This window comes from Ursus arctos, unplaced genomic scaffold (genome assembly GCF_023065955.2).
Source record: "Ursus arctos isolate Adak ecotype North America unplaced genomic scaffold, UrsArc2.0 scaffold_13, whole genome shotgun sequence".
In the NCBI taxonomy this organism is placed as follows: domain Eukaryota; kingdom Metazoa; phylum Chordata; class Mammalia; order Carnivora; family Ursidae; genus Ursus; species Ursus arctos.
Genome location: NW_026622797.1, coordinates 60494598 through 60514588, shown reverse-complemented (window position 1 = coordinate 60514588; position 19991 = coordinate 60494598). Strand labels below are relative to the sequence as shown.

The 19991-nt window shown below is 41.5% G+C and overlaps 1 protein-coding gene across 15 annotated transcripts in view; it reads left to right on the top strand.

The window, feature by feature from the left end:
• The window catches only part of KLHL32 (kelch like family member 32), a 253190-nt gene that overhangs the window by 143667 nt on the left and 89532 nt on the right, over nucleotides 1–19991 (top strand). For 12 of the 15 annotated variants that reach the window (XR_008959002.1, XR_003319828.4, XR_006411007.3 and 9 more), the window contains one exon: nucleotides 5732–5947. The exons of 2 other annotated variants lie outside the window; for them this stretch is intronic. Coding sequence is in view for 8 of the 13 variants with exons in the window: in XM_026511771.4 (XP_026367556.1) it covers nucleotides 5732–5947 (216 nt within the window). In the remaining 5 variants the exon portion in view is untranslated. The remainder of the gene's footprint in view (nucleotides 1–5731; nucleotides 5948–19991) is intronic. One more of the 15 variants, XM_048225967.2, reaches the window with a different exon arrangement.

Sequence of the window (19991 nt, the reverse complement as noted above, 5' to 3'; positions counted from 1 at the left end):
TGATCTCTCTAAACCCACTTCATTGAGTTTTCATCATGAATGGATGTTGAACTTTGTCAAATGCTTGTTCTTCATCTGTTGAGAAGATAATAAGATTTTTATCATTTGTTTTAATGATGTGTGGTGTATCATGTTTATTGATTTGTGGATATTGAACCATCCTTGCATTCCTGGAATAAATCACACTTGATTGGGTGAATGATCCTTTTAATGTATTGTTGAATGTGGTTTGCTAATATTTCATTGAGGATTTTTGCATCTATGTTCATCTGGGATATTGGCCTGTAATTCTCTCTCTCTCTCTCTTTTTTTTTTTTTTTTTTTTGCAGTGTCTTTGTCTAATTTTCTTATCAGGACAATGCTGGCCTTGTAGAATATATTTGAAAGCTTTTCTCTTCTCTTTTTTGGAATAGTCTCTGGAGGATAGGTATTAACTCTTCTTTAAATGTTTGGTAGAATTTCTCTGTGCAGCTGTCTGGTCCTGGACTTTTGTTTGTTGTGAGTTTTTTGATTACCAATTCAATTTTTTTTTTACTAGTAATTGGTGTGTTGAGAGTTTCTATTACTTCCTGATTCAGTTTTGGAAGATTATATATTTCTAGGAATTTATCCATTTCTTCTAGTTTGTCCAATTTGGTGGCATATAGTTTTTTGTAATAGACTCTTATAATCCTTTATATTTCTGTCGTGTCAGTTGTTACATCTCTTTTGTTTCTTATTTATTTTGTCCTGCCTCTTTTTTTCTTGATGAATCTGGGTATAGGCTTATCAATATTATTTATCTTCACAAATAATTTATCTTGAGGTAGGCCTTGTTAGTGAGTTTTTAACAGATGATCGGTATGGTCCCATTCTTGTAAAAAGAGAGGTTTTAGAGTTTTACACTTGAGGTAGAAATGTTAATTCAGGACCCTGATGTAGGATGGCTGGATAGGAGGTGATGAGAAACAGAGTAAGAACTGCTGACGAGGAAGAGCAAATAGGATTTGGTGAGTGACTGGTTATGAGGGAGGAATATTGGCCACCTTTTGAGATCCTGATATGAATGGTTGGATGTGGTCATCCAACCACATCTCCATCCATTCCATTCTGTGGAATATCCAAGAGAAGATGACCTCTTACAGGTAGTTGGGAAAATGAATTCAGAGCTGAGAGAGGTTTGGACTGCTTACATAGATGAGCAAGTCATTAACATGTGATCAGTTTACAACTCAACTGTATGTTTTTTACCTTGGCCATCCTTCTTTCCCCTGACTTAGTGGTATAGGTTTATATTACTTTGATATCTAAAGGGACCATATTCTTCATTTTCAAGTCCTTGCATCAGTGTTGAATCAGGGTTTATGGATGCCAAACAACAATGCTCAAATATACTTTATTATTCCTTGCCTACCAAAACTGCTGTCTACTTTTCATGTGCCAAGTTGTGTGTGGTGAGAGCTTTTCATTCATTATCCCCATGACAACCCTATGAGCTGGTTGAACTCTCCATTTTGTAATTGAGGAACAATGATTGACCACGGTCATGGACAATGGTAAGTATTAGGGCTGGATTTGAACCAGGTTGACTTGATTATATGTATGGCCTTTGCTCTTCACCAATGTGGGTTGTCTCCAAGTGCCTGTGGCTGCTGATGTTCTTTTTCTGCCCCTGAATAGAATTATTCTTTCTTTTTCTCTGATATAAAAAAGACTTTTTGAAAAAAAATCTAAAATATGTATATGAAAACATTCATAGTGATTATCTCTGCATGGTGAAATATGAATGGTTTTTGTTTTCTCTTCCATACTTTTCCTGAATTTTATGGAATAAACATTGATTACTTTTTATAACTGGATACATAATGGCACTATTTTTATAACAGTGATTATTTTCTTCCATGCACAGTATTACAGGTGGTGGGCATTTAATGTAATTAACTGTTGCTTCCCACCTCCCCACATCACATTTATGAGAATCTTTAAAAGCAGCATTATTGGTAATATTTTGCTTACACATGGTCTTAGCCAAAAGGACAAGAAGTGATGATTTTGCTGAAAGCTCACAAAGCACTGACAAGAGGAATGCGTGTTGTGGCATCATGACCTCACCGAAGATGGTTTTTCTTTTTTCCCTAATCTCCCTGCTTTCTACAGTTTAACTACTCAGGTGCTAAGTACGCATGGCAAAGGGAGTGGAAACATTTGACATGTATAAAAAGCACTGGAGATTTGGGGAAATTATTATTATTATTATTTAGATTTATTTATTTGGGGGGGGGGCAGAAGGACAGGGAGAGAGAGAATCTTAAGCAGGCTCTACACCCGTTTCGGGGCTCAATCTCACGACCCTGAGATCATGACCCGAGCCCAAACCAAGAGTCAGACACCCAACCAACTGAGCCTCCAAGGTGCCCCAGGAAATTATATTTTTAAAGTAGAAGAGAAGAGAAATGAAAAGGTAAAGATAGGAAGTAGACTTTTAACTGATGTTTCTCTTGTACACGAACACATGCCTCAGTTTGGCTCCCTTTTGCTGTTCAGACAGACACTGACATTTGTCCATTTAGCGTCTCAGTTCTCTACTAATACGAAATACTTTGTTAGTTTGCATTTGGGGGTTATGGAAAATTAGGCCCCTTAGGAAACGAAAACATTTCAGGACTGGGGAAGCAGGCATTCAATGACTACCTTCAAAAGAAATGCAGCAGAAAAGAAGCACAATTAAGGTAAATTAATTCTCTGGTTCTCTGTAGTTTTGAATCGGCCTGCTTTTAAGCTGCAGGCATCTAATCAGAAGAAACCCAGTATCTCTCTACAAGGAAATAAAGATGCTTAATAAGGAATATTTGATTGCTGCTACATAATTCACTCCCAAACTTGTAGTTGTATATACTTTTCGGCAGGAGAAAAAATGGGGATAAAAACATTTTTTTTTTTTTTTTAAGAGGGAACACAAGCAGGGAGAGTGGGAGAGGAAGAAGCAGGCTCATAGTGGAGGAGCCTGATGTGGAGCTCGATCCCATGATGCCGGGATCACGCCCTGAGCCGAAGGCAGACGCTTAACGGCTGCGCCACCCAGGCGCCCCGGGATAAAAACATTTTTGCTGGGCTCTACCTGTCCACCTTTTTAACTTGGCTGAGCTTGACTGTTTCTGCTCGCACATGCTAGCCTCTCCGTGCAGTGCTGCTGGGCACTGCCTCAGGACCTTGAGCCGTGCCTCGGACACATGCCTGGGGTATTTGAAAGGCACTGACACCACCCTGACTTTGCCCATCATGCTTCTGGGGGCCTGCAGAGTGGTTTAGCAGGACACCAAAGTTATATTCAGGACGCTGAGCAGTTAAACTTACTTCATGGATGTACTGACCAGAAAGAACGTTCATTCCATTAGGCGATGGTCCTAACTTCCTTTATGGAAGTAAGGGTTATACGTTCTTTACTCCCAGAATAAAATTTACCAATCCTAAAAAGTAAGATTTGGAGAAGCAAGTTTAAACATTATTTGAAATAATTGGTGCTAGAGTTAAAATCTTCAGGATTCCTTTGATAAAATCTGCTGAACGGGAAGCCAGTATATTTTGATTGAATGTCTGTGAGTGGACTCTTAGATATTTGAGTTGCAATGGATTTTAGTGGTCATCTGTAGTAAACTTCATTTTAAAGATAAGCATCTATTCCTTTTCAATTGTGTTGGCAAATAGAGCTATTAGGAGCCAGAATCTTATGCTGATTCCTGAAGTCATCTAGCTTGACTCCTGTTAGAATATAATTAAAGTCGTCTCCCATCCAAAGAAATAGAATCCCCCCCAAAAATAAATAAATAAAATAAAATCAGGTAGCTGTGATGATGATGCAGCTGTTACCAAAAGAGCTGTTTTTACAATTTTCCTTATTAACATTTCATTCTGTAGAGCAGCACATAATGGGAGCCACGTATGTCATTGTAAATTTTCTAGTAGCTACATTAAAAAAAGTAAAAAGAAACAGGTGAAATTAATTATAATTATATATTGAACCTACTGTATCCAGAAGAATATTATTTTAACATACAATCAATATAAAATTATTAATGACATATTTTACATTGTTTTTCTTCTTTATCTTTTTCTGTCTTTAACACTTAAAGCACCTCTCAAATCAGACTAGCCATATTTTACGTGCTCAGGAGCCACTTGTGGCTAGGAGCTACCATGCTGGACAGCACAGATTTGGAACGTATTCCTTTAGACTTTCAAACATTCTAGAAACAAATACATTCAAATAGAATATAAATATCTTAGAACAAGTTCTTAATATTTTTGAATAACTAGGAAAGGGGAAACTGTTGAAAATTACTTAAGTCAGTGGAGTGAAATAGCTATCTGATGGTATTCTGCATTCCTTAAGCTAGTGGAAAATACTGCTCACATATTAAAAATTTCAAGTTAAGAATGGGGGGGGGGGGTGCCTGGGTAGCGCAGTCGTTAAGCGTCTGCCTTTGGCTCAGGGCGTGATCCCGGCGTTCCGGGATCGAGTCCCACATCAGGCTCCTCCGCTGGGAGCCTGCTTCTTCCTCTCCCACTCCCCTGCTGTGTTCCCTCTCTCGCTGGCTGTCTCTCTGTCACATAAATAAATAAAATCTTAAAAAAAAAAAAAAAAGATTGGGGGGAAACAGGACGTTCATTCTACTTGAAATAGGTACGTTTTCTATCATCAAGCCTGTGTGCCCACTGTGATTCCTGCAGAGTTAAAGAAAGTTTCCACAGGAATCATGGCTCTCTGGGGGCTTTATTTTAGAGCCATGGCTGAACTTGAGAACTGGTAGAGACAGGGAAAATCCCTCCCAAAATGAGCATTGCTATAGGAACTCTGAATAAGAAGAAAAGATTGTCATTGCTTTTTTGAATGTTTGAGGCTAACAAAAAATAAAGAACAATTATAAATTTTTCATCTTGGGTAGGTTCAATATAGAATTATTCAGGACAGGAATCTTTTCGGTGAGATTCCTTCATTTCCTGAGACCTTATATGTGAAAATATGTGTTTTGATCTCATTAAGTCAGGATGGGTTGTTTTTACTCAAAGACATACCTCATTTGAAGTTTTAGAAAAAGTAGAGTCAGTGTGTCTTCATATAGTTTGTGTCATCTCATCATGACTCCTACTTTACCTGCCCTCACATTTTCTGTAGTGGAACAAACTTCTCACCTGAGAACTGTAAGATACGGAAAGGGTAGAAAAATCAATTTTCTTCATTGGTAAAACGTTTTTTGAAAAGTTGCAAAGTAACATTTCAGTCAGTGAAGCCAGAAACTCCTTTCAACCCCTTTATTAAGACGTCTTTAGGGCACCTGGGTGGCTCAAGTCCGTGAAGCGTCTGCTTTCGGTTCAGGTCATGATCCCAGGGTCCTGGGATCGATTTCGGCGTCAGGCTCCCTGCTCAGCGGGGAATCTGCTTCTCCCTCTGCCCCTCCCCTCTTCATGCTCTCTCTCTCAAAAATAAATAAAAAATCTTTAAAAATATGTCTTTAAATATATGGATTTTTAAGAGGGGCAAAGTGAGGGGAAATGGTGAATTCTAGAACATGCTGTTCTCTGCCAGAGTCTCATAATTAAGGGATTTTTTTTTTTTTTACTTTATCAGTGGAATCCCATTTCCCCCACTCCTGTCAAACCTTAGTGAGTCCGTCTGAATTTCGTGCCTGCTCTTTCTTGGATTAATTTCTAAGAGATCTTTTTTTCCCCCATTTTTATTTTTTTTGGCACCTAGGAATTAAATAGCTTTAATTACTTGGATCTGTACAGACTTGCTGACCTCTTTAACCTCACTTTGCTGGAGAAGGCAGTGATCGATTTCTTAGTGAAACATCTCTCTGAGCTCCTGAAGAGTCGCCCAGAAGACGTTCTAACGCTTCCTTGTTGTCTGCTCCAGGAGGTCCTGAAGAGTGACCGCCTGACCTCCCTGAGTGAAGAGCAGATCTGGCAGGTAAGGGCGCCCTGCATGGGTCTTCCTTCGGCAGGGAAAAGGCACAGAATGGGTAAAAGTTGAACAGTTGAGGAACAATGGTAACTGTTGTGTCTGGTTTGGTTCTCCTCAGTCAAGGTCAGAAGTCGTGCTCCCTTGATGGGCAAGTGATTGGAGGACACCAGCCCTTGAGGCTCGGAAGCCTCAGCCTCTGCTCAGCTTTCCGTGGGCTGTCACAGGGGTGGTTTCTCAGACCCTTGCTGGAGCTTCCCAAAACCCTAAGGGGGGTTTACATCAGAAAGAGTCAAGAATTGCTTTCTCCGGATAAAGATGGTTACTTAAACTGAATATGAGAAAATGGATTGTCAAGTGCCATATATGCGTATTTAAGACCAATGGAATCAGAATAGATTCTGGGCTTTCCTGTAAACAATTCAGAAACATTTCTTTGTTGCAGCCGAGAGCAGCTGGGGTCTTAAATGAAACGAAGCCCTTCTTGCGCTGCAGTGGGAAATCTCCCTCCTTATTCCATTCTGCATTCATTGCCATTTTCTTATAAGCCCTGCCTTTTGCCTGACGTAGCATTCTTTCCGAATATCCTTTGTCTAGGGAATGGGAGGATGTTTTGTGTTTTCGAGTTGATTATTCAGTTTAAATCCTTTTCTACTCATCCCCACTGGCTTTACTTGAACAATCCACATGGTGTCTTTGGGAAACAGTCAGAGCCCATCTTCTCCCTTTGGTTTTACATCGCCCACCTCACTCCCTGAACACTGGCTAAGCCATCTTGTTGTACCTTCACGATTTCACGATTGATTGATTTGTATACAGAATACATGAAATAAAAACAAATTAAATACACATTTTATTTATATACATGATCATGCTGTTTATATACAGAATACAAGAGAAAATATGAAGTCTTCTGTTAGCTGACGGGGCAGTAAGTTCCTGGTATCTTAGCAAATGACCTTCGGAGAGTGCTCTTAACTCTGGCCGGAGCAGGCGGAGGTAGCTGTTAATTATCCAGCACCTGACTCTACTCACTGATAATACAATTTTCCTGATGTCTTCCTTATTTCTTTCTTTGTATTCCATTAATCAGCAACTTCCTTCTTTACTTGTGCTTCACCAGTGAGGATGATAAGAGTGATGGTGTAGTGAGGGCCTTCCAGGACCCAGACTCTTTGCAAACTTATTGACTTATTGTCACAATGGGCTTGAAGGATCGTTGTTATCACCCCATCTTCCAGAGGAGCGAAGTGGGGCTTGAGTGCCTTGCTCAGGGTTACAGAGCAGAGCCACTACAAATACAAGTCTGCAGACACCTGTCCTCATCTCTCCAGCATTCCACTCTGTTTTGACAAAGAAAATATAAGGAAAAAGAATAAGCTATATATTTTTTCCTGCTTCTTAGGTATTTGTGATAATGTTTGTTCAGGCAGAGGTCAAAAATTGGTGAGGATGAGTTTTTGGTATGAATTTTAATTATCTGTGGTTCTCCCCTATAAACACAAATCATCAGCATTTTCTGGTCAATTCAAAGTGGGAGGTTGCCAAATTTTTCTTCACTTCCCAAAGGAGAAAGAAAGACTTGGAATGAATTCTGCATTTAATTATTTCTAACTGAATTGAGATCTGAGCCAGTCATCCTTGTGGCTTCTATCTCCTTTTGTGGCATGGTTGAAAAGACTGCCAGAGAGGTAATGTGCAGATGTCTGAGTATCCAAAAAGAAAAAAAAAAATCCATACTGTCCACTTAAGAGTTATCATAATTGCCTCTCTAAAGGTTACCAATATTATCATGTAGAATTTTAAAAACTGCTTTCTGCTGCAGGCAATATCTTTTTTGTACCTGGTCCTCAAGAAAGAATTAAAAGACTCACATAAATATGATCAATTTAGGCATTCAGCAGGCAATAAGAAACTGTTTTTGCTTTATCTTAGTAAATAAGTAATTCCCTCCTACTCAACCCAATAGAGAGAAATTAAATCAGACCAGCTATATTGCCTCAAGTATAGTTAAGTTCGTCATTTTTGCTGAGGTTATACTAGCAATGCAATATACCATGGAAGAATCTAATATTCAGCCCAGGGTGAAGATTGGGTATGCCAGAGGATTAGTGTCAGGGTGCTTTATACAAGTGAATCTTGATGGACAGGCTGGAGACAGATCTACAGAATCTCATTAAATTGCTGAATTGTTCATTATGGAACGTTCTCACTGTAATAAAGTGCTCATTGACTTTGACAAATCCCCATCCCATGTCTTAAAGAAGAACAGTGAAGCAATGGGTGTGGGGGAGGAGAAAGGAAATTGACACAAAGTAGGACAGGTAATAGAAAAGCGGATGGAGGGGTAGGGCTCTTTGATTAATATGTGCAACTAGTAACTTAAGGCGAGAACCCAGTAAACACACGCACGCGCACACCCGCGCACACACACCCACACGTGTGCACGCATGTTTACACATGTGCTTCTTCCACTGTCAACCAATAATATAATCTGGGACATTCCCTTTCTTTCGGGAAAAGGTCTCATTTTCATTATTCACCAGATTTCACGCAGTCTGTCTCTGAAGACGTCATAAGAACCTTCAAATTATCCTCACTGAACAAACTCTTTTTAACTTTCTCCTGCTGTCCCTATCCACTTCCTTTCCTGATAAAATGTGCTGCAGGCTGTAATAACCATTCTGTGGGTCTGGAAACCTGTGAAATCCCCCAAGATTATGCCTTCTATCTGCTCTTTTCCCCCCCCCCCATCTGACCTTTTTAAACTTTAAGTCTCTTCTCTCACAGAAAGCTTCTTCATCCCCCATAAACAATCTTTTCCTCCCTTCCATGGCCTGAAACTACTTGGCCTGTGGGGTAACTTGTCTTTACATTCATGGGGTAACATGGAGACTTGCACCGTATACACACTTTAGTCCCCTCAGAAAAATGCTTTTTAAAAAATTCCGTTCAATTCAGCTTAACAATTTGGTCTGATGTTTCAAGGCTAGCGATTTCTAGGTTCCAGAAAAGACACCAAATTGGTTATGGGGCTCAAAGAAACAGGGGACTAAGAATGAGCAAATTAGCTGGAGAGGAAATGTGGGGCATGAGGTCACATGCGTTCGTGACCTGGCAAATCTCCACCAGTTTTGTTTGGCTTTCGTGTTTTAGCTCTAATGTAGGACTTTGTTTCAGTAGGGTCTTGTTAAATTTTTCCTGTTAGATTCAACATAGAGTTTCGGACTGCTGAGCGGGGGTCCTGCTATAAACCTTGAGTGAGATCATGAAACCATTCCATACCACTCCCACGGACTGGGTCTGTTTTCATTTTCACAGGAAGTGCTGTCTAATCCGTTTCTTTCCTGGAACAGATTCTACCCCAGATTCTCTTTTACCAGAATGAGGGCTCACTTTCCATGGGAGTGGAAAAAGCCTGAATATGATGTGAATTCTTACATTTGCTAGCACACGGAGCAGATATGGTTCTCCATCCATCACTATTTATTGAGCACCTATGAAATGCCCAAAACCATGTTGGAGTGTAAGGCCAAGTACAGGTTTGTTAACTCAGTTTTCCTCTGCTATGCCTCACCCCAAATAGGAGGGATCCTTATGGTTTTTTTTTTTTTTTTTTTTTAAGATTTACATATTTATTTTTAGAGAGAAAGTTGGGGTTGTGGCAGAGGGAGAGGAAGAGAGAGAATCTCAAGCAGGCTCCCCGCTGAGCATGGAGCCCAACAGGGCTTGATCTCAGGACCCTGAGATGATGATTTGAGCCAAAATCAAGAGTCAGATGCTTAACCGACTGAGCCACCAAGGTGCCCCTGATTTTTAACCATTAGTTTGGCTGTCTGGATTATTATTTCATCTCTGAAGTAGCAGAAACAAGAAGGATATTTAAAATGGATACAGATAGTTTGTGGAAATAAAAGTGAATGTTATGTGCTAGGTGCCGTGTTAGAAGCTAGATCCTGGGGTAAAAAGCTTTCTAGAAGTATTCCATTATTGGGTTAGAGAGATTTAGTTTAGTTTCATCTCTGAACATGGAGAATTTTGGTTTTCCTTCAATTATTAATTTATTTACTAATTGCTATTTTCAGTGAAGAGGACTAACTATAAGAACAGTACCTACATCAACGCTTTCTTTCTTTCTTAACCTTGGGTTGAGGGCCCCTCCTTTTGTATTTTGACCAAACAATTCAGTGGTCACATCACTGATGTTAAACAGGATCAGACCTTAGCAGGACAGTCTCCTTTTCCCTGGTCACGTTCTACTTTGGTATGGCAAGAGGGATGAGTCCCCTGGTTTGGGGTTGGGGGTAATCGTGTTTACATTTGTCTTTGGCTGTGTGTCCCCAGAGGCAGAGGCTGTGCCTGTTATGTTTGCATTGAACACTGCCTTGTTCTCTTGCTCTCTATAAATAATAAATAAAAACAATAACATAGAGTTTTCATATTAAAATGTATTGAATATTATAATGCATCGAATTGATAAAAATATATCCTGCTATTCCTACACTGGGCTGGGTTTATTCTAGGAATTGGTATACAAAATGAGTTTGGCCTTTTATTTTAAAAATTTATTTATTTATTTATTTTTGAAGTAGGCTCCACACCCAGCATGGAGCCCAACACGGGGCTTGAACTCAAAACCCTGAGATCTAGACCTGAGCTGAGATCAAGAGTCAGCTGCTTAAGCAACTGAACCACCCAGGCGCCCCTGAGTTTGGCCTTTTAAAAAACTGCATTTTTCCTTATATTTTTGTTGGAAATTTGCTTCCATAAGTCATACTATTAATGACACATTTACTTTATATCTTTAGAGATACGAGTCACACATTGTTTAGAGTAGTCAACAACCTCAGATGCCGTGTTTTTGTGACAAGCCCCTTCCAGGCTTTTATCTGTACCACAAGTTCACCCACTTATGGTTTGATTTAAAAGGAGTCCCAGAAGGTGAGCCCAAACAAAAAGCAACTAGCCCTTTATGGCTAGAAAGCAGAGGGCACTAGTGATCCACGCAACTTTCATCTTTTATCTTTTACATTATAAATTGATCCAAATGTACTTCTGGCCAGGGAGAAGCAAGGACTTTGAACAGTACTGTAAGTTAAACAGCACTGTCATAATACTTCATATTTGAATATCATACCACAGTTTCAAGAATGCTCCTGCATTTATCTTGCTTTGCTGTCCTGTGGTGCAAAGGGAGAAACTGAGGTAACAAGGCTAGAGATCAAATTCATGTCTTCTAATTCATGGGCCCTTCCTACTTTGGTCCATAGCTTCTAAATTCATAACAAAAGCTCAAAAGTACTTGGGAGTGATGGACACAGAGGTGCATCAGATTAATCCTGTGACTTTATTTTTTTTTTTTAAGATTTTATTTATTTATTTGTCAGAAAGAGAGAGAGCACAAGCACGGGGAGCGGCAGCAGAGGGAGAGGGAGGAGGAGACTCCCTGCTGAGCAGGGAGCCCGATGTGGGACTCGATCCCAGGACCCTGAAATCTGCCAAAGGCAAATGCTTAACCGACTGAGCCACCCAGGTGTCCCTCCTGTGACTTTGATAGAAATTTGGAAGGGCTGGACCATTCGTGTCCTCTGTTGTGATGCCCACAGATCGAAAGGGCAACAGCCAAGCCTGCCTCCTTTCATGTGTGGCCGTGGTGTTAGTTCTGACTCTGCTCCGTGGCATGCACTTCATTCATTCCTTCGTTTATTTCAAATCGTTGTTGCGTGTCTGCCCTGCCCAGTCGTGTTACTGAGTGCTACTTTTGCCTGCTACATCACGGGCTCTGGGCAGTCAGAGTGGAAAGGACTGACACGGCCCTGCTTTTGTGGGTCTTAGAAGCTTCCCACCTGCTACTCTTTCCCACCATGCTTGATTCCTTCCCAGTGGGGACGGACCTGTGCCAAATAGTTTGCTAATTTGGGGCGTGTTGACATGATCTGGGTATGTTGGAAAATGAAATGCTGTTGTCTGGACATTTCAACGCGACATAGCGTCCCTTTCCCTTTTCCTCAGTGCTTTATTCATTGTTACCTCTTGTTCATCGTATGTGCCCGCTAAACAGCTTTGCAAACCTTTGTCGATCCGGGTGGTACAGTCCAAGCCTCAAAGAAATCAGACTGTGGGTGGTCATTTAATCAGAAAATTCTGTGAGAGCGTTATTTTTAACACTTGGACCTTGGTAACTAGAATTGGAATAAAACGCCGTGGCCTGAAAACTCTCATCCCCAAACAAAACTGTAATCGTTTATTATATTCCCACCCTTCCTCAATTCAATTTCATATATGCATGTGGCATTAGTATTTTTTTCAGATAGGTACTTTCTGGGCATCTTCGTGGTATCCCATTTTGTTTTTTTACTTCCCAGTCCTTAACCTAATGAAACGTTTACCATTTCTCGGTTTTCTTGATGAAACATCTGGCACTCCCTCCCCGCTAGCTACGGCCTTGTCTACAAATGTAATGAGGATACCTCTGCTTCCTTCTTGTGGGTGTTGGGGAAGAGAATAATCTGTGGCTCCCTCCCATCCCAAATAGTGCTGTGCCCAGCGGATGTTTTATCCTCTGAGGGCCCCCCAGCGGGACACCGCGCAACGCTGCTATTTCAGGGCTTGGTGGTCGAAGCTGCTGGGTGTACGGTTAGTCATTCCTCCTGATGCACGTGCGGCTAATTCCTCAGTGAGGACGCATCCCAGAGGAGCTTGACTGGTGGCCTTGCTGTTGTTCGCCTGGGCTGTGTGCCTTTGCACGATGCATGACACGTTCATTTCAGAGGGACTTTGCTTCGGCTAATCCTCAGCACTAGAGCTGTGCATCGTCAAGTGGCTGCGAGGGGCAGCGATTATCAGAAATTACAGGAGACCTAACTTGTATTCATGTGCCGTTGTTCCCATGAGTTAATCGGGTTTTTTTCTTTTTTTTTTTTTTTAAAGTGAGCACAACAGAACAACAAGGTGATTTATGAGATATGACATATTTATGTTCTCGGCTTCTAATTTTCACTGTGATTCATGTTGTTTCCAGACTGATACTTTGTTGTTGCTGCTGTGCGAAGGAAAAAGATGGCTGGAGAATATTACTTATGCATTGGTGGCCTGCAGTAATATTTGCTGCTACCTGGGTTATCAGGGATTTAAAAATAAAACCCAACTATAAGCTATAGACGAGGTAGAAACCCTGAGGCGAGGCACAGAAGTTCATCAATAATAATAGCAACAATAACAATACTTTATAATCCCGGAGAGCTTTATATTTTAAAAGCATTTTTCTGTACATAATTTCATTTGAGTCTCTCATCAGCCTGTTAAGGTTGATAAAGCAAATATTACCCAGATTTTAACAAGTCAGGAAACTGAAGCTCACAGAGGGTAAGTGACTGACTCACTTCACAGCATACGTTCAACGTAGGTCGCACTGTATTCTCTTGAAATATACCAGATCTCTAAGAAAGCAGGAACTCAAAGTACCTGATATGTCTTCTCCTACGTCAAAGAGGTTCCACTAACCTATAATGAGTAATCCAGCAGTATACATTTCCTAATAAATTACCAATTTTCCTTTTCACCTGTTGCACAGCTTTGTGGGAAGTTGCAAACATGACTCCAATACAAAGCAGTAGGAGAAAGTGTAGCTGAGGGTCTTTCTTTATCAGAGCCTGGAAAATTGGGGCTCTAGGTGCTTTGATGAGGAGAAGTGACTGGAGAATTCTGACTGAGGCAGGGAACCACCTTGCCTTCCTTCGAGGCACAGGTGATGAAGGATGAAGCAGGAAGAGAAGGCCCATAAGGGAGGATCACTTTAAAATCCTATCAAGGGATTTAAATCAGTCTGAAAGAGAACCTGGAGCACCATTATTTTCGCTGCAGCTGTGTAGACAGTGCGTTGGGAAGTCTGCAGGCAGTTAGAAATTGGATGGAATGAATGGAAATGATTAATCATTATATTTTTATTTTATAAACAACACATTGAGAAGTTAGAAATTTAGGTAGCAGAAACTGACAGCTGGGTGATGGCCTAAATAGGAGGCTTAAGAGAAAAGGAGAAAAAAATTAATTTATTGGAATTGATAAATGTTAGTCTCTTTCCAAGGAAAGGAGTCTGTGGCCCGTATCCTGCATCCCAGACTATTTCTATGGGAATCCTTATCAGGCCAGTTGAGTGTCCAGTGGCCACAGAGACCATAGAGAAGTCCTGTTCTGGGCATTCTAAGGGACAGGATCTTGAAATTAACCATGGAATGGCTCAGAGGCTGCAGAATTATTTATATTCGAAAGAGATGTAGAAGCCTTGACGTTGATTGTTGAGTACTGACATCCTTACCCACTGCTTCTCCCACTCCTGCCTCCAGAACTTTTGCTTCCAGTAAAAATAACTTGGCGCATCCAGAGGAAAAGGTGGCCATTCTAGAAAAGATAACAATCCTCGGCAGCGTTCCTAAAGATATTTCTCAGACTTCTTGTGCCCACAGTACAGAGTCATATGTTCTCTGGGTTGAGGTTCTACTCCCTAGTCTGACCACTTCTTCGTGACTTGGGGTGACACACTGGAGGAGTGCAAACAGACTTCGATGTTCTGGTAGACAAAACATAACCAGGAAGAAAAATCCTCTCAGGAAAAAAAGAAATTCTTGATGAATTCTAGAGCTAGACATCAAAAATTCTGGACGTTGCTCCCCTTTGTCTAGAGAAAATTTTACAAGGCAGTGTCAGTAAGTGACACAGACATTACTTACGCTTCAAGAAGAGAAGCCAAAAGGAGCCCTGCAAGCAGGAGGTGAATGCACACATCTTTCTGTGTGTTCTTGTTGACGAAAAATGCCCACACGCTGCCTCCTCTGACCACACCAGGAAATCAGGAAATTGAAGGAGTGATGGATGGTGCTCTGAAGTTTAAATGTTTTAGAAGGACCTATCTTATTAACACTTTAAAACAAGTGAGCATAATATCATTAATTTTGATTAATTCATTTGCTCTTAATATAGCTTTTAATTTGTAATTCTATGTGAATGACAATGTAATTTAGCATTAATTATACTAAATTGACTATAAGTCAGCCAATCACAATGGGAAATTACTCACAGCTGAAAGTAAAACTGAACCTCTCCATCCACAAAGGACAGCACTTCGTGAGGAGGCAAATGCAGTTTAGGCATCCCTCTCTTTGGCTGTGAGAATGACATTGGACTTGCGGAGGACTGTGAGCGATTTCTTATTCTGCCCACTTCTGGGACTATTCACTCTTTGGAGTGAAGCCCAATTAGATAATAAACAAAGGGTTTGACTTATCAGGTTTGCCAACTGCGCTGAAGAATATTTCTGCCTTTCTCATTTCTTGCACGATTTAGGCCATGTAGAGGGACTGGTGCGTGGGAACTATCAGTTCCACACTTCTCGGGTTTGGGGGGTGAGAACAGGTGTTTACCCAGCCTGGCTTGTGTTTCGTCTTCATGCTCTGTGGACCAGCTAGGAAATCCTGTTTCAAATTGAGTTCAGTGTCACGAAGTCACTCCTCTTTGGTGCACACACAGACTGCCTTGTGAGCAGAGGGAGTCACGCCTTAAAAAGCCAACACCGCACTGGGAGAAGAGCTAGTCCATCAGGCGATGCTGGAGTATTTGTCACCGGGACAGCTTGCTGGAGATGCCTGTGTGCACACGGGAAGTAAAGTGGCCACCGAAGAGTATGGGCCTTGAGAACGCGGCAAGAGAGCAGGGCTGGATTTGGAGAACACTTGGGATGGAACCCTTTGCCAGATAGCTTCCTTTGAGGATTGTCTCTTAACTAACAATCAAAAGAGAAACTTTGAGGTGCTGGAGAAAGCAAGTCATAGGACAGTCAGCAATATCCTGCTTGAAGTGTGTTTCATGTAGGAGGAACTGTGGGAATTTTGCACATTCTGTGTACATTTCTGGTGATCCGTTGACTCGTAAAGGAGGTCTAGGTACGAGGGAATGAATTTTGCTAAATATCGCTTGGAAAATTTCAGGCTGTGTTTAATAACTCTTTATTTTGTTAATTACATGCCCCTATGCCGTCATTCCAACTCACAATCTAGCAAATAAAATGGCCTAAATTTTATGTAAAAATTTTGAGTGGAGAGGTTAAAAACCATGCTGAATCTTGAGCCAGCAGCCACCCCGTCCCCCGTCTCTTCCACACGTGCAGGCGGGGTTCACACCGTACGCACACTCGCAGGTAGACACACGGAAATTAGATGCATATTCATCTTTGCAGCTAAAAGGCTTTCCTTTGTGTTGCAGTACTGTCCTGAATCCTAGTACTCTCAGCATTGGCTGGTTGATCTCAAGACGCAAGACAAAAAATAGAAGTTAGAAGCTTATTTTTGCCACTCCAAGTGTGTATTCCATTCGTCATTCAATTTTTTAAGGATGTTAATGTCTGTAGTTTGTTAACAATAACTGCTATGTAGGGGCGCCTGGGTGGCTCAGTCGGTTAAGCGGCTGCCCTCGGCTCAGGTCATGGTCTCAGGGTCCTGGGATCAGGCCCCATGTCAGGCTCCCTTGCTGAGCTTCTCCTTCTCCCTCTGCCCTTCCCCCTGCTCATGTTCTCTCTCTCTAATAAATAAATAAAATCTTAAAAAAAAAAAAAAAGTAACTGCTATGTAAATGCAGTTTTATAGTGTTTTGGTTTTCTCCAAATTCCTTTTAGGGCAAGTTTAGCCTCGCCTATCACAGAATTTCTTATTCCTTTTCCCCAAATACTCTTTGGGGTACCAGCATTAGGGTTGGTGTGTTCCAGCCCCTTTCCTACTTGTGGTTCCCAGCATAGCTTCATGTTCTCAGCCAAAAACAACCCCTATTTGACACATATCCTCTGACGGGTGAGTGCTTTTGAGCCTTGAATGTGGTGTTCTTCGAGGCCAGGAAGGATTTGGGGCAGAGGACCTAGTACCGAAGCAAACAGAGCAGTGGGTTGAGAGAAAACATTCACAGGGTATTTCTGCCCTCGGTTTTATCTTCTCATCATTTAGAATGCCAGCGGAATAAATGGGTCTGTTAATCAAACAGCGCTGAGAGGTTAGGTCATTGGAAGCCTTTTTAGTCATTTTGTGCTTTTCAAGAGTGAATTTGTTAGAATTATGCTGAATACCCACTTAAAGCCTCAGCTGATAACCCTACCTGTGTTTTATAACTCTGCACTGTCAGAACTCATAATAAGTCAAACATTCTTTCAGTGGTGCTCATAAGGGAGGGAAAAAACCCCCACAAATTTAAGAGTAATTTCAGATTGTAAATGAAAAGGAGAGGCACGACTGTTCATTTGCACCAATCATGCCTTCCTTTCATCTGCTCTGATTAGGCCTGGTGCGGTTTCATCAGACCCCTCCATCACCGAGCTGTCACTCCAGCCGTCTGTTGATTGAAAACAATCAAGGCTCTGATGGCACAATTATTCTGACCCTTTAACTAGAGGCTGCTGTGATAATGAAAGGTTGATTATGATAGTTTGTGCCTCTTTCAGTTTGCCAAGAAGGTTAATTTGGGCATCAGACGGATGTTTAATGGGCGCTTGCTGGCTACACTGAGGTAAATGAGAACGTGCGGTCTTGGATATTGCACGGATATAGTTTGGCTGTCAATCATTGTCATTTGGAGTTTGTGCCTCACACTCTGGAAATCACATTTTATTTTTTCCTTGGGATTTAATTTATTCTGTGCCCTGAGGAAGTTCTTTCACTCGGTGACCTTCACAGCGGCTTTCTCTGCCTTTTTTTTTTCTTTTTTTCAAATGGAGCTCAAAGGCAAAACACATCTAGAAGAGCATTTTTCTTTCATTTTCACTTAAAAATGGAAACTTTAAAAATCCATCCTTATCACTGCCTTCCAATAGAGCAAATGTTTCCATTCCGATTGTGCAGTGGGGAAGCATAAACGACAGATACTTGGGCCAGTTTGCTAATGCAGCAGCTCGCGCCGTGGTTCTGCGCCGTTTCTGACACTAACCAGCCAGCCCAGGAAATTCAAATGGGCGCGTTCGTGGAAGTGGAGCTTCCGTTTCTCCTGACGGTTCCCTCACTAGCATGTCTCCCAACGATGTGTTGAATTCCTGTTTCCAAGCGCAGCATCTTCCTCCGTTTGCCTCCTTCTTGGGAAGCGTAGGGGAGAGGTGGAGGCAGGGAGACAGAAGTGTGTCTGCAGCAGTAAGGAGGCTATTAGAAGTTGCAGCCATCAGTTTGTATCAGTTCAGCACCTCATGCTGTTGGGAACATAGGCGGCCACCTCATTATGCTGGTGCTTACAGTATGTGGCTCACGACAACCCTCTTGGCTGCGTACCTTTTAAAAAGAAAAATAGAGCAAAAGAAAAAATAAAGAAACCCTGTGATTACCGTCTCCCGGCTGCACACAGTGGTCTCCTGGATTAGACACCTGAGAGCGAGCCTCATTGTTCTGCTTTTGCATTTGTGTTGTCTTCAGTTTCTTTCCCCCCCGGCGAACGTTCAGCAGCGTATTTCTGTCTCGCCTTGGACATTTTTCTCACATGTCAAGTCAATTGTAAAACAATTAAGTCTATAGATGTTAAGGTGACAGCATCATAATGATTATAATTTCACTTCAAGTATTCTATTTCACATTATTTATTTCTTGTGTGCTTTTTTAAAGTAAGCTATTCATTTTTGAATAGTAAAGAGAGCCATTAAGTGATAATTCAGTCTCACCTGAAGAGGCTGCAAAAATGAATTAAGTCATTGGATTCAGTTACTGTCTTAATGCGGTCCTTATTTAAGCAACAGTGCTATTTAAAATGTTTATTTAAAAAGAAATGAGAATAGGATTGGAAGCACATGTGCACACACATGCGCGTGCACACACACACACACACACACACACACACACGGTCTTACCAGATTCTTTGCCACATTGGACCACAAGTGATTAGTTTTGTTTAGCTGTATGGACAGCGCAGATAAAATAGTCCTCAGGGATGCTTAGTAAAATCATCGATTAGTTATGTCTTGTTTTGTTGAAGTAATGGGGAGTTAAAAGGTAATTAGGGGAGAAATGTCAAATCAGTCCATAGCTTCTGGTACTTAAAAAAGTAGGATGAGGTTCAGTTTAATATTAATTTATAGCCTCTGTGACAACAAGTGATTTTATTTTGTAGATTCACTATGTTTGCAAATTCATGGGACTAAAGCAAAGACTGTTTCTTCTTAAAGGAAGTACAGCTCATTATTTCAAGTTGTTTTGGGTTTCTATGTTCCCTAATCTGTTGTACCTTCGATCTAACCGTGGAAAACGAACGTCCCAGACAGACTGCTTTTCCGATGCCCTCACGAGCCCTCCGCGTGTCCACCGCTGTGCTGTCAGCTGGCTCAGTGCGCCAACACGGCATCCCCTCGTGACGTCCCCGAGGAGGTCCTGCAGAGCGCCGCACATTTCATCTCCTGGCCGGTGCTGCCATTTCTTCTGCTCCCCGCGCTGGGACTGGGCATTGGAGGCAGTTTCTCTTTCCTCTTCAGTTCTTCCAGCTCCACGTTCAGAGTGCCCCTTGCTCTTCAAACTCCTTATTCCTTCGAACCTTACACAGATGTGTGGGATCTGTAATTTCTCCAGGTTGCAGTCTCTCAATTCCCATTATTTCATGTTCGGCAAACACTTACAGGTTTCCTGTTGGGTGCCAGGCACTGGGGCTGAAACACAGCTTTCTCTCAGGGCAGCCTCTGGAATGGCTACTGCCTTATACTCATTCCTTCATCCATTGCAGTCCCTTTATCGCTCACAAGTCTCCTAAGCTTGTCAAGCCACCGGTTCTCCTGAGCTTGTCAAGCCACGGGTTCTCCTGTTTTTCCCCACATCTGTCTTCCTTGCGTGACTATTATAGATCGGTTCTCTAAGCTACTTCTCCTGGCCAAAGAATATAGGATAATCGTGCTTGGAGAATGTATCTTCTTTGATAAAAATATTACTTGTGTATTATACTCAGAGTTGTTGCAAGGGGTGAATAGAGGATTCACTGTCCCCCCAGTTCGCTCATTTCATCATAGTTGTTAGAGACTGCAGTGTGAAATATTCTGTCTAAACATCAGTGGCCA